This window comes from Vidua chalybeata, chromosome 3, assembly GCF_026979565.1.
Source record: "Vidua chalybeata isolate OUT-0048 chromosome 3, bVidCha1 merged haplotype, whole genome shotgun sequence".
Classification (NCBI taxonomy): domain Eukaryota; kingdom Metazoa; phylum Chordata; class Aves; order Passeriformes; family Viduidae; genus Vidua; species Vidua chalybeata.
In genome coordinates this window covers 84,525,894-84,538,263 of record NC_071532.1, presented here as the reverse complement: position 1 = coordinate 84,538,263, position 12,370 = coordinate 84,525,894, and the positions used below count along the sequence as shown (strand labels likewise).

General features: G+C 40.8%; 1 protein-coding gene across 1 annotated transcript in view; it reads right to left on the bottom strand.

Annotated features, from left to right (window-relative positions):
• The window catches only part of COL9A1 (collagen type IX alpha 1 chain), a 62,040-nt gene extending 53,845 nt beyond the window's left edge, over positions 1-8,195 (bottom strand). Inside the window, exons 1-4 of the mRNA XM_053938093.1 lie at positions 8,088-8,195; positions 7,709-7,782; positions 6,239-6,316; positions 5,969-6,101 (exon numbers count right to left, since the gene is read on the bottom strand). Coding sequence (XP_053794068.1) covers positions 5,969-6,101; positions 6,239-6,316; positions 7,709-7,782; positions 8,088-8,101 — 299 coding nt within the window. The 5' untranslated portion in view covers positions 8,102-8,195. The remainder of the gene's footprint in view (positions 1-5,968; positions 6,102-6,238; positions 6,317-7,708; positions 7,783-8,087) is intronic.
• Positions 8,196-12,370: the final 4,175 nt, after the last annotated feature.

Genomic DNA, 12,370 nt, shown 5'->3' with positions numbered 1-12,370 from the left:
GTACTTCCAGAAGCAATCTCCCTAGTTTGTAGTGTTCCAAGCTGTAGTGCAGCTGTGCTCCAGCAGGCAGCGGCACAGCCTCAGCAGATTTCAGCGAGGACATGGCAAGCCTGGCAGCAGCAGTAGCTTCGTTTTACAAATGAAGTACCCGCCCTACTGGTGGTTCTCCGTTTCCCCGGAAGCCTTTGCATACACCTGAGAGCTGGGGTATAAGGAAGGGGAATGTTTAACTGGAAAGTTTAGCTCATTATATAAGGTGTGGAGATATACAAAGTTGGAAGAGGGGGCTCCTTGCCAGTATCTTGAATCTGTCTGCGCTTTGCTCTGAATTGTGTCTCTTGACTGAGGATGAAGTCCTGCCCCACCTGGTTTGGTTTGATAGGATTTTATCTAACTCATTGCGTTCTATCATCATTTATTTTCAGTTTGCTTCTTGCCCTCTCAGAAGCAAATGTCATCTTGTGGATATTGTAGCTTTCCTTTGGTTTCGAGCACTTTGCAGTGTTTACTGTACCCTATCCCTCTTTGTGTTAGGCTTATGATCTACACAATAAGCATATATATTCTCTTCTGCTCCAGGAAGATAATTCTTCTCCCTATTCAGACATACCTTCACTCTTACTAAGCTTCTGATCCAGTTCAGCACATCCTTTATGGCTCTTTGTGTCCTTCCTCTATAACGTCTCTTTTAAAAGTATTTCAATCTCCTCTACAACAGTATGAGCTTAAAACCTTAGTTCAGCTGGGTCATTTATCTCTTCAGTTGCTGAATCATATTTGTTCTTGCAGAAGAGTTGGTTTTCCTACTACCACACTGAAGGTGGTATTGTTAGGTAATCTTGAAATAACCTCCTCGTGATGTTCAACTTTCTCTGTTAAGTTCAGTGACTCCAGGGTGTCTGATACACTGAGCCTAAAAGCAGCAGTACTAATCCCAGATCCTCTGTGAAAAGGTTTTCAGCATTTCTTTGCACTGCTAAGTTTTGTTGTCATGGCAATACTCTTTAAACTGTCACACACATTCTCATCCAACCTCAGTTGACACAACTATACTGCCAACAAAAGAAAACAACAAAAGAAACAAAAAACCCTAGTACATGAACACACTTTTTGATTAGAAGATTGTTTATACCAGATTGGCAAATGAATTCTTCGCACCATATTTAGCTATAGATTTAGTATTTTTCAAGACATTATGTGGGTTCTCCTTTTTTCAGACATTAAAATAGGAAAGAAATATGTTCACTTTTTCAGAACATATGCAAAGAAGAGAAATAATGTAAGAGCTTCTGACATTGGGAAGAGAAAACTAGATTATAAGAAATATAATAAATCAAACACTAAAGATAAAAATTCAGTGCACAAACATGGAAAAGTATTCCCATTTTTAAAAAATATTAATAACCAATTAGAAGAACTGCTGCCTTTACACTAGAGACTCAGTATCAGTAGTATGACTCAACACAGTGAAGCATGACCCATCACCAGAAAGGTACTCTGCAGGGGACTGTTACTGTGTAAGATTTGTACCTATAATTCTACAAGCAAAACAGAGACATAGTCTCATCTCAGCTACTCCAACAGTAATGATCCTCTAGTGGTTTAATTGTATTTCAGAACATATTTCTTTCCAAATCCTGTGATTCTTATAGAGGCAAAACCCTTCCAAAGTCAGCAACTTAAAATGCTAAATATTTGGAAACCATGGCAAATTTAGCATGATATTTAAATAAACAATTGTACAGAAGCTATTCTTCCATCTTACTGCCAAGTGAAGAATGAAGGACGCTGTAAATTTATTGAACAGCTGATAGCTGTATGAGCACTCAAATTCTTTCAGGAAATTATTTTTAACATAGTTGTTTCCAATTCCACTGATTTATGGAAGAGAACCAATCAAATGTAAATTTAGATTCAGGTAAATGAGCGAAGAAAGAATTTATATGGAAACATCTTTAAAAGCCAAAATCCAGATTTATTCCTGACCTATTTCCTATCCATTTAAAATTGTTAGCTATATAAGCCATCAGATCTTTTTATTTAATTTAGTTTTTTTCTTCAGTTTGTAAGAAAGCATTCCAGTCCTGCTTTCCTTGTATACTCATATTATTATTAACTACTTCAATTGTTTTATGAATACAAGGTTAGGTCATTTTTTTTTATCAGATATTAAACTATTTGCCTAATTTTTTTAAGTATTGGAGGGTGGGAAGATTGAAACATTTGTAGTTCATCTAGGGGAACTTCTGAAATACTACTATTTCACTTAAATATTTTTAATAAATACCTAAGACTTTCACTAATCCTGTATTTTGAATACTTACCAGGAAGATTTCTTTGAGATTTCAAAGCTAAGTCCTACCCAGGCTTCAATACAACCAAGATAAGTCATCTGACAATGGTGAGGAAAGCCCTGACCCATCCCCCTGACCCCAGGATTCACCAAGAGCAGAAGAATATGTTAAAAGCTCAACTACATACCTATTTAAGTTCTACAGAGTAACTGTTTGTTTTATTACATTTGGGGTTTTTTGAGTTAATTTCTTCGGTGAGCTCCATTGCTCGCTGACTTAACTTAGTCCTTGCTAAATAAAGATTTAGAAGTGTTAGCACAGCTCACTGGAGATGGCTGTGGAAATTGCTGTGGCCATTCTCATGATAATGCAGTATCATGTGCCCAGGGTTGAGGGTTCTTTTGATCAACAAGTGGAGACACTTGTGTCTGCATCTCCTGGAGCTGCCTAGAATCACAGCTGACATGGCACACACTGTCTGGCAGCAATTAAACAAGCAATAACAATAAAACTTAGCTCAGCACTTTTAAAAGCATCTGTCCTAAGTCATTAACCAGAAGCCATTTGTTAGGACTCATTATTCTCAGCTGATCTTTATTCTTCAGAAACTCCCACGGCTGAGCTAATTAATTCTCTTATGACCTAATTAGCTTTCTAGCTGCATTTTGGCTTTTCTATTTCAGCATCATCATCAATATCTGGGTGGAATAGTTTACTCACAATGTGAAAGGAAAAGCACCTGAAGAAAACCCAGACCTTCAAGCACATGCGTTTGAGGAGCACTGCTTCACAGAAAAGCCAGAAAGGCCTTTGAAATTCTCTGGATATTTCAAGTTTACTGCTAAAGCTTTATAAAATTCCTCCCTATTTTGTTTGGGGTTTTGTGTTTGTGTGTTATGACAGTTGCATTCGTGAAGTCAAAGGTTTAAGATTTCATCCAATGCACAAAGATAATTAGCCCTTTTGCCACATTAAAAAAAAGTGTCATGAACATATTTCTTTGTGCCAATATTATTTTTAAGATTTCCATTAAAAATAAATACAATTATTATCCAAATAAACAGGATTAATTTTGTACTTACTAACTGGTGGATGCCTACAACATGTACACAGATTAAATTGAAAAATGATGCGTTCACCATGTCCAGTGAGAACATCTTTATGTCATGGAAGTTCCACAGTTACTACACCATTATTACACCACACCATTACATGGAGAATAGTGTATTGATCCTTCAGCAGATTTTACTCTAGAAGAAGCACTGGCCAATGGGAATTTATGACTTGTGTGCAATCATTTCTGTTCATTTTGGGATATACTTCTGGGCAAGCAAAAAGACCAAGCTACAACTCAGTAGCATTTTAAGGAAGCTCTGTGAGTTTTTCAAAGCACAAGCTATTGCTACATCAGAGACTGAATGCTGAGCCCTGCTCATCCAATTGAGCTCTCATTCCCATACCATATAGCCACACTAAAATGGGCTCCTCTGCCCTAGTATAATCATCATGTGTTAGCCTAAAAAATTATTTCCCTGCTGCCAACGTGTTTGATGAGGGTCCCTCCCCAGTGCTCCTGTGGCACTTGGGCTATATCAGCCACGCATCTCGGGAAAGCCACGCTGGCCATTTTTCCCAAATTCACTGTATTTTTTCCTCCCCCACCCCTGGATGCAGCAGGAGCGCACAGGCCGGAGGGTGAACCCCTGGGTGTGAGCGCGGCCCGCGGCGGGCGCCGCTTCAGCACCGCGGGCAGGGACAGCTCCGGGAGCCGGGACGGGCCGGGCACTCCGCCCTGCCCTGCCCTGCCCTGCCCTTTCCTTCTCTCCCCTTCCCTCCTCTTCCCTCCCACTGAGAGGGCCAGGCTGTAAAACAGCTCTGGAGCAGAGCAGCCAGCTCGGACTCCGTGACAGAGGCACTGCAGCAGGGTCAGGGTCAGTGACAGAGGAGCAGGACACTGAGGCACTGCAGCAGGGTCAGGGTCAGTGACAGAGGAGCAGGACACTGAGGCACTGGAGCAGGGTCAGGGTCAGTGACAGAGGAGCAGGACACTGAGGCACTGCAGCAGGGTCAGGGTCAGTGGCAGAGGAGCAGGAGGACACTGAGGCACTGCAGCAGGGTCAGGGTCAGTGGCAGAGGAGCAGGACACTGAGGCACTGGAGCAGGGTCAGGGTCAGTGGCAGAGGAGCAGGACACTGAGGCACTGCAGCAGGGTCAGGGTCAGTGGCAGAGGAGCAGGACACTGAGGCACTGCAGCAGGGTCAGGGTCAGTGGCAGAGGAGCAGGACACTGAGGCACTGCAGCAGGGTCAGGGTCAGTGGCAGAGGAGCAGGACACTGAGGCACTGCAGCAGGGTCAGGGTCAGTGGCAGAGGAGCAGGACACTGAGGCACTGCAGCAGGGTCAGGGTCAGTGGCAGAGGAGCAGGACACTGAGGCACTGCAGCAGGGTCAGGGTCAGTGACAGAGGAGCAGGACACTGAGGCACTGCAGCAGGGTCAGGGTCAGTGACAGAGGAGCAGGACACTGAGGCACTGCAGCAGGGTCAGGGTCAGTGGCAGAGGAGCAGGACACTGAGGCACTGCAGCATGGTTGGGGCTCGAACCTTCGATTCATTTCCTGGGCCAGCGACCCCAATGGCAGGAGTCAGCTCAGATGCTGTGGTAAGGCAGTCAACGTAGCTTTGTTCAGGGGTAACTTGTGTATATCAAGCACATATTTCACTAGAACCATCTATAGCAATAACTCTAAACTCTCTTAAAAGTGAAAATATTGCTGCTTTTATCTGAGAACCTCCAATTCTTAGTGAAGTGATGATCCCATTTGCTGCATTTGGATTCACATTCATACACTCGCAGTCCTGATTTGTGTCTGGAACTGAAAGTAGGTGTGAGCCCAATGTAACCAAACACTTAAGCTCTAAAGTAGCTTAATCTGGTGGCTATGAAGGTAGGAGCCACAGAGGATTGCAGGAAGAAAAGTTGTTAGTGATAGGTGGAGTAAGAGAGAAACACTTCACAATCCAATTATTCCTAGCTGAAACAGTTGTCCAGTTAATGGTCTTGTCACTTAATTGCTAAGTTGAGGCATTCTTAATAACATAAGGTGCTGGAACAGAATCCAGACTTGCAGACTTCCAGACTAAATTTGGCAAAGACAACTCTACCCTGCTGTACTGTCTCTATTCCTTCACCAGCAACAAGTCTGGCCTGTAAAGCACAAACACAATTAGATCCCTAAATCCTGACTTCTATTCACTGTAACATGCTAAATAATAAATTTCAACTTTTATAGATTAATTGACCATAAATCAGCCAGGAGCATTCATGTACCTGTTACCTAAAACAAACACACAATGAAAAAAAACCTTAGCTCAGAATCAGTGAGTTGTTATCCTACTTCATCTCTGCGATCCTCACATGCTCTGAAAGAGCCCTTTGCGTCAATATTTTAAGAAAACTTTTTTCCCTCTTCTCCTGTTACATTTTCTTTGCCTCCCTGTTTCAAATCATCAGCAACTTCTGACATTACTTTCTTGAGGTGAATCCCTTAGCATCAGCAAATCTTGAGGCACTCAATGTCTTTTTAAATTATGTGATCTAGCTGGTGGGAGATCTACCACTTAAAAAATAAGATTGCAAAATATCTCTATTTTAAAGCCAAACACGGAAGGCATTACCTGGTTGGTATCCTGAAGTCTACATTGGGTCCCAATTTATAAGCTACTTGTAGAGAAGTGGATCCCACTACTCTCTCAATAATTCCTTGGGAAGCAGCTTTTTCTATTTGAAACTGAGAAATCAGGTCAAAGCCTGCAAGGAAAAAAATATACATATCCATAATGTAACTTTCATTTTAATTTGAGAATTGTGGTGTCACAGAGCTGAATATAACCTGATATATTTTTTGAACAGCAGCTTTTTTGTGAAAAATTCAGGGTGCTACTTGCCTGGTAGGTCATCTTGGCCAATCCTGATTGTTGGGCAGATATCAATTCTGTGACTGGCACCCAGAATAGCTGGTAGTCCTACAAAAAAAGGTGAATTTACTAATCATGTGCCTGCACACTGCCGCTGATCACCTTACAGAATCAACTGAAGCAGCTGTCAGATTATTATGAATTAAAAAGAGCTATAAATAATAATATTAATTAGAGGTACATAATAATTTAAACTGTACTCAGTAAAGTAAGAGATATAAGAAAATAATCATCTTTTTCTAGAGAGGTCCAAATTAAAAGCAGTAACTTGATATGCTATCTGATTTTTTTTCAAGCCTTTAAATTAGAGTGTTATAATAATTCTTCTCTTGCAGAGCTGTTGAGAAATAGTAATAGTTTAAGAAGGACTGCTGTGTAAGGAGGTTTTGGGTTGCAACTTTTTGTGGTTCAAGCAAACTTTAAAAAAAAAAAAAAGGCCAGTTACCTAAATCAACAGTCTCCCTACTCCCAAGGAAACTTAAACAAACCTCATGCCAACTAAAGAAGTTGTTGTGAATCAGTTGGCATGTTTTCCATCCTCTCTGGTATTCCAAGCTTTCCCACTTTCCTCTGTGCCAGATTTGATCAGAAAATGAACATTCATGTAATGCAAAGTGGTGGCAAGAAGACCTTACAGTCCTTTTTTGTTTACCCAAATGAGAATGCAGAAGAAATTTGTTAGAGGAAACTATATCTAAAAATCCAATTTTTCAGAATATTGTTTGTCAAAAAAACCTTGTCATGACCATAAGACCTACAAGATACCCAGAATTAAGGAAGAAGGAAGGAAAAAGAAGCATTTATTTGAAGAGTTTAAGAGCCATGTACCAAGTCAATCTGGAAAAAGTTAGCAGAGTGCAGGTAGGGAAGAATGAAGAGTGGAAGTTGGAAGGAGAAGCATTTCTAACCTACAGAGAGCCTCTTGTGTGCTGCAAAGGCTTAACCCTAAATGTGGGTTTCCTTCTGACAACATAGGCTTAAAGAGAACATTCAGGTTGACACGTTACACCTTAGAAAAGACCTCATTCTATATTCTTTGATGAGACACATGGCTGACATCCAGCCATTTATATTTATGCCCAGCAAATAAAGTAGAACCAGTTTATTGCCACATGTAGCAGAAGAATATCTAACTAAAAGCACTGAAAGACAGGGAAGGTTTGTGTCCTGTATTTACCTTCTACATCCAGATTTTAATCCTTACCTTAAAAATAAATACATTTAATAGCAAATTTAAAGCAACACACACAACTCTTGTTTTTTTCCTGTTTTTCATTTATGTCCTTCTATCCATCCATACATATATAAATGCACATAGACAGCTCTCATTTTGTGTGATGGCTAGTTACAGAGGATTTTAGTTTTGAATAAACACAGAATAATTCTTTTGACATTCAAAATTACACAAAGATAAAATGTAGATAAAATCTGTCTCCTTACTCGATTGGTGCTGGATGGTGGCTGAGATGAAAGACCACAGAAAACTACACAGGTAAAAGAAAGTTGTAATTTTCCTGTAAACAGAAAGAAAATTCCAGTATGAATCTGTAGTTTCTGACAGGTTATGTTATTAAATTTCTCCTCCAAACCATGCATATTAAACATATAAAATACAACCTAAGGATCTGTTAACAGATTTGACAAGACAATTTCTTTGGCAAGATAATTTCTTTACATGACATTTTATTTTTGCCTTATAATAAAACATGTCAATAAAGCTCCTTCTATTGTAGTCCACTCATATAATGCTGGCAAGGACAGCTTTCACGGTTCTAATCTCTTATTTACAGATGTCTCTAAATCCCACTTGTTCTCTTACCAGTGGCTTTTCATCTTCACTGCTGGATTTCTTCACTTCTCTCATGTGAATACGCAGGGTATATCGTCACACTGCCTGCTTCCCTCTCATTAGTCCGACAGAGGAGTGCAGCAGTGGGTGCAGACAGCAGCTCCTGCCCCACCAGGACCCTGCAGAGAGGGAGGTGCAGGCTGCTGGGCTGGTTTTAATCTTTCCAAGGGAAGGAGGTGGAGGCTGGACAGACATGTGTGTCAGGGTGGGCTCTGAGGGCGGACCTGTGGAGCCAGCTGAATATAAAGAAGCCAAGACCACAAAATAAAATCTGCTTCTTTCACCAGCACGAGGGCAGGGAAATGCAGAAAATGTGAGTTCAGCAAAGCCAGTCTCTGAATGGTGGGATCTGCTGTTCAGCCAGGCAGAGGAATGAATTATATGTACCAGGAGGTGGGAGGAAGCTGGTGGCCCTGATATGGTCTTAAGACTAAAAGCTCTGAGAAGAAGTGAATCCCTGTCCTATAAAAAATAAATATTTCCATTTCTCTCTGATTTACTCATCAGGTGACCTCAGGAGAAGCCTGTCTGGTGAGGCCAGTTTTTCTGAATAAAACAGGTTATGTAAAAGGGTTTTCATTGCTTAGACTCTAACCTCCAAGGCATACATAGGCATTATTAAGCAGACTCCTGTTCTGTTGTCATTGATAAAGCACTCCCTTTCCAAAGAAACTATTACATAAGCTTGGACACACAAAGATATTTACTCATATTTGTTCACCCAGATACAAAAAGAGAGAGAGAAACTAAAATCTGTATGCATGCAAAGATCAAGGAAAAGATAATAAAAAGCCAGAAGGTCCTCATAGGAACCACAGTCAAAATTCATGTATGTATGGAAAAGTATGCTAGGTTGTTCTTATACATCACATTTGAAAGGTTTCATCTTCTCTAGACTATTGATATTCTGGTTAATAACACCCTAAATTTCCAGATCTTTCAAAGTGTGGAGTATAGGAAATGCAATAATCTCTGCTGTCTGATAAGTGTCTGGAGATATAACTGGATAATGAACTATCCCCTCCATCCCAATTTGCTGTAAATCACATTCCCAGTATTGGTAATTTCAATGTTAATGTGGTTTACAGTTTTAAATCCATTGTTAGAAAGGGCGGGCTTGATCACACGCATGAACATTTTGCCATGAATGTCTAATTTTGATGCTTAAGGCAGTGAAGTTTTTTCACCTTTTAAGAGAAAGATACACCCAGGGACCCTTGTGGTCCAGCATGATTGGGAACATTGCATATCAGTACCAGGATTGTCACATGAAACCTCTGTCAATTCAAAACCAAAAAAAGGTGAAATATCAGTTTGATCTCACAAGAAGCTTGCCCAAATCACCACACACCCGAGTGCCTTACTTCCTCGTGCAGATATTTCCATTGTGGCATCCACTGGTACCCATAGGGCCTGAAAGGAGTCCATAAGGAGCTGGAGGAAGAGCAGAACATGGATGTCACTTGAAGCTATAACAAAGGGGAACATGGCATGTGAAGGAACTACAGAGAGCACTCAGGACTTAAAAAGAATATCAGAAGCTTTGTGAAAAAGAGTCAGGTGCCAAACCATCTCTTTAGCTGTCTATAAGTTGTGGCATTTCCTTTGCCTTTGAAACTGCTTAGTATTGCCAATTTATTTGAGGCAGTATTAAGGAAGAAAAATTAGTAGCACCTTACAGTAAGTTAGCAATATTTTTTGGTACATGATGTGCAGATGTCTGCCACCCATTGTGTCTGGGGTAATTCACACCCCCATCATCCTCTCCTAGAGGGGGAATCTTGTTCAGAGAAATTCAGAGAACATATACTCTGTTTCTGAGCAATCTATAATCTAATTTTGCTTGCATTTCATTGCAGCAATTCTCAAGAGTGGAACTTCTTTTATATCTGGAGTATTTTCCCAATACAGGATCTCCAAAAGACATTTTTACTGAAATAAAACATGGGAGACAGTATATAACTAAAGCTGGGAAAATACATTTACTATTCTGTTTGTGGGCAAAAGAAAAATTCTTTAAAAACTAATAGTCTCTGGTTGCCCTGTGTGCATTTTGATGTCTTCATCTTGAAGGAAAACTCACAATATTTGATTAAATTCCTGATTAGATGTTCTGCTGATAATAATCACATCACCTTGAAAGAGCCAGAAAAATATTAACTGACAAACTAGTGGTAGCAGATTTAATAGCCCCATGATCTAGCTAATTATTCCCATTTCAAGAAAATGTAAACTGGGGTAGATAGAATACGTATCTTACAGTTCTTGCTGTCACAGAGACAGTCCCCATCCAACTAACAGTCATGTTTAGCTGATCTGACTATTTTGGTGTCGCTCTACGTCACTTCATATTTTTCTCTTCTTATGGATTGGGCCAGCATAGTTTTTTTTCAGAAAACCTCAGTACATAGTGATTGCTGTTTAGCCACTTGCTCAGGGATTCATCATCTAAACACTAACTGCTCATCTTTTGAACGTGGATTAATTAAATAGTATTTACTTTGTTCAAATACTAACTCCTGAAAATAAGCTATGTAGGAATGTCATCACCTCACTAGCATGTGGAGGTGGGCTTACACACCTGACTTCACATTCCACTCCTCAAATATCTGATTCCATATCCATTCCATACTCCTGTTCTTCTATGTAGCTTGCGTTGGAGAACAGGTATTCACACGGCTGCCTCTGAGAATGTGGCTGGAGAGAAATAGCAAATGGGTGGACCCAGCTTCTCTTGCAGATATAAAGGTTGCTCTCTGTGATGAAAAGGTTTGCAGCAAGGTGGCTGCAGTTGGACTTTCAGAAGGTGCAATCCAGCAAAAACAAACAAAAAAAAAAAGACTAAAGGCGCGATTTAGAGAAGACCATGTGGCAGAGAAAGAGGTTTCTCAGTTCAAGTTTGGATTTATAGCATTTTAGGATGACTAAATTAAATGAAAAATCCTTTCCTGATGTTTATTTTCTGGCTGGGATTGAAGGAGCTCAATATCACTGGCTTATACTTTTGAGCAGGACTTTTAGAAGGACCTTGACAAGTTTGTTCTTCCCCTGAAAGTATCTGTGACATATATGCAGGTACTGGGGACTCCAAAGCAAGCTTTGGAACTGGAGGAACTAAAGTCCAGTTTGTGCTGTTAAAGTGGGGCCTCTGCCTGTGTGAGTGATTCCATAAAGGACCAGTGATTCATGCCCCCAGCCCTACATGGCTCTTCCACACACAGCTGGAGAGGAGAGGAGAGGAGAGGAGAGGAGAGGAGAGGAGAGGAGAGGAGAGGAGAGGAGAGGAGAGGAGAGGAGAGGAGAGGAGAGGAGAGGAGAGGAGAGGAGAGGAGAGGAGAGGAGAGGAGAGGAGAGGAGAGGAGAGGAGAGGAGAGGAGAGGAGAGGAGAGGAGAGGAGAGGAGAGGAGAGGAGAGGAGAGGAGAGGAGAGGAGAGGAGAGGAGAGGAGAGGAGAGGAGAGGAGAGGAGAGGAGAGGAGAGGAGAGGAGACATTACTTCTTATTGATTGCATATCTCTCCTCTTTCCTGGAGACAGACACTTCTCTCCCACATGGTCTTCTCTAAATTGTGCCTTTGGCCTTTCCATGTGACTTCAGCCTCTTACGGCCGCATTCTCTGTGCAGTTTACAATAACAAAAATCCACTTTATACATTTCAACCTTCTTTATCCTTACCTATAGTGTAAGGGTCACTGCTGTCCCTAGAGTCTACCAGACCCCAGGATAAGCACATAGCACACCCCTAACATGAGTGAGTTGTTGTTACATTGTGTTTGACTCTCTCAGCCCCAGATTAACTGTCTGGCTGTGGGTGATGGCATTTCTGAAACACTTACTCATTTTTAATCATGCTAGGAGTTAAGGTAACTTGGACCTGGGTCTGATCTCATTGACATCAGGGGCAAAACTTGCACTGACTTAAGCGCCTTTTAATTAAACCAGCAACAAATAATTAAACCAGCTTCCTCAAGTATAGGGTAATTGAATTGACAGCAAAACTATAATCCTTGTCAGGTTCCAACACATCATTGGAATTTAACAAATAATCTATTATCCAATAAATTCTTACCTTCATCATAAAAATGTGCTTTTCTGTCAAAAATTTTACGAATTTTGGCATGAGAAGAAAAACAGCTTTTCTTTCCAAGCTGCCAGATGCCATTTTGCATAAAGACCAAACAGCTTCTTTCTAGTAGAGGTCACTCAAAGAAACCTGGGGATTATTGGGGCCAGATTCTCATCTGCTCAGCACAAT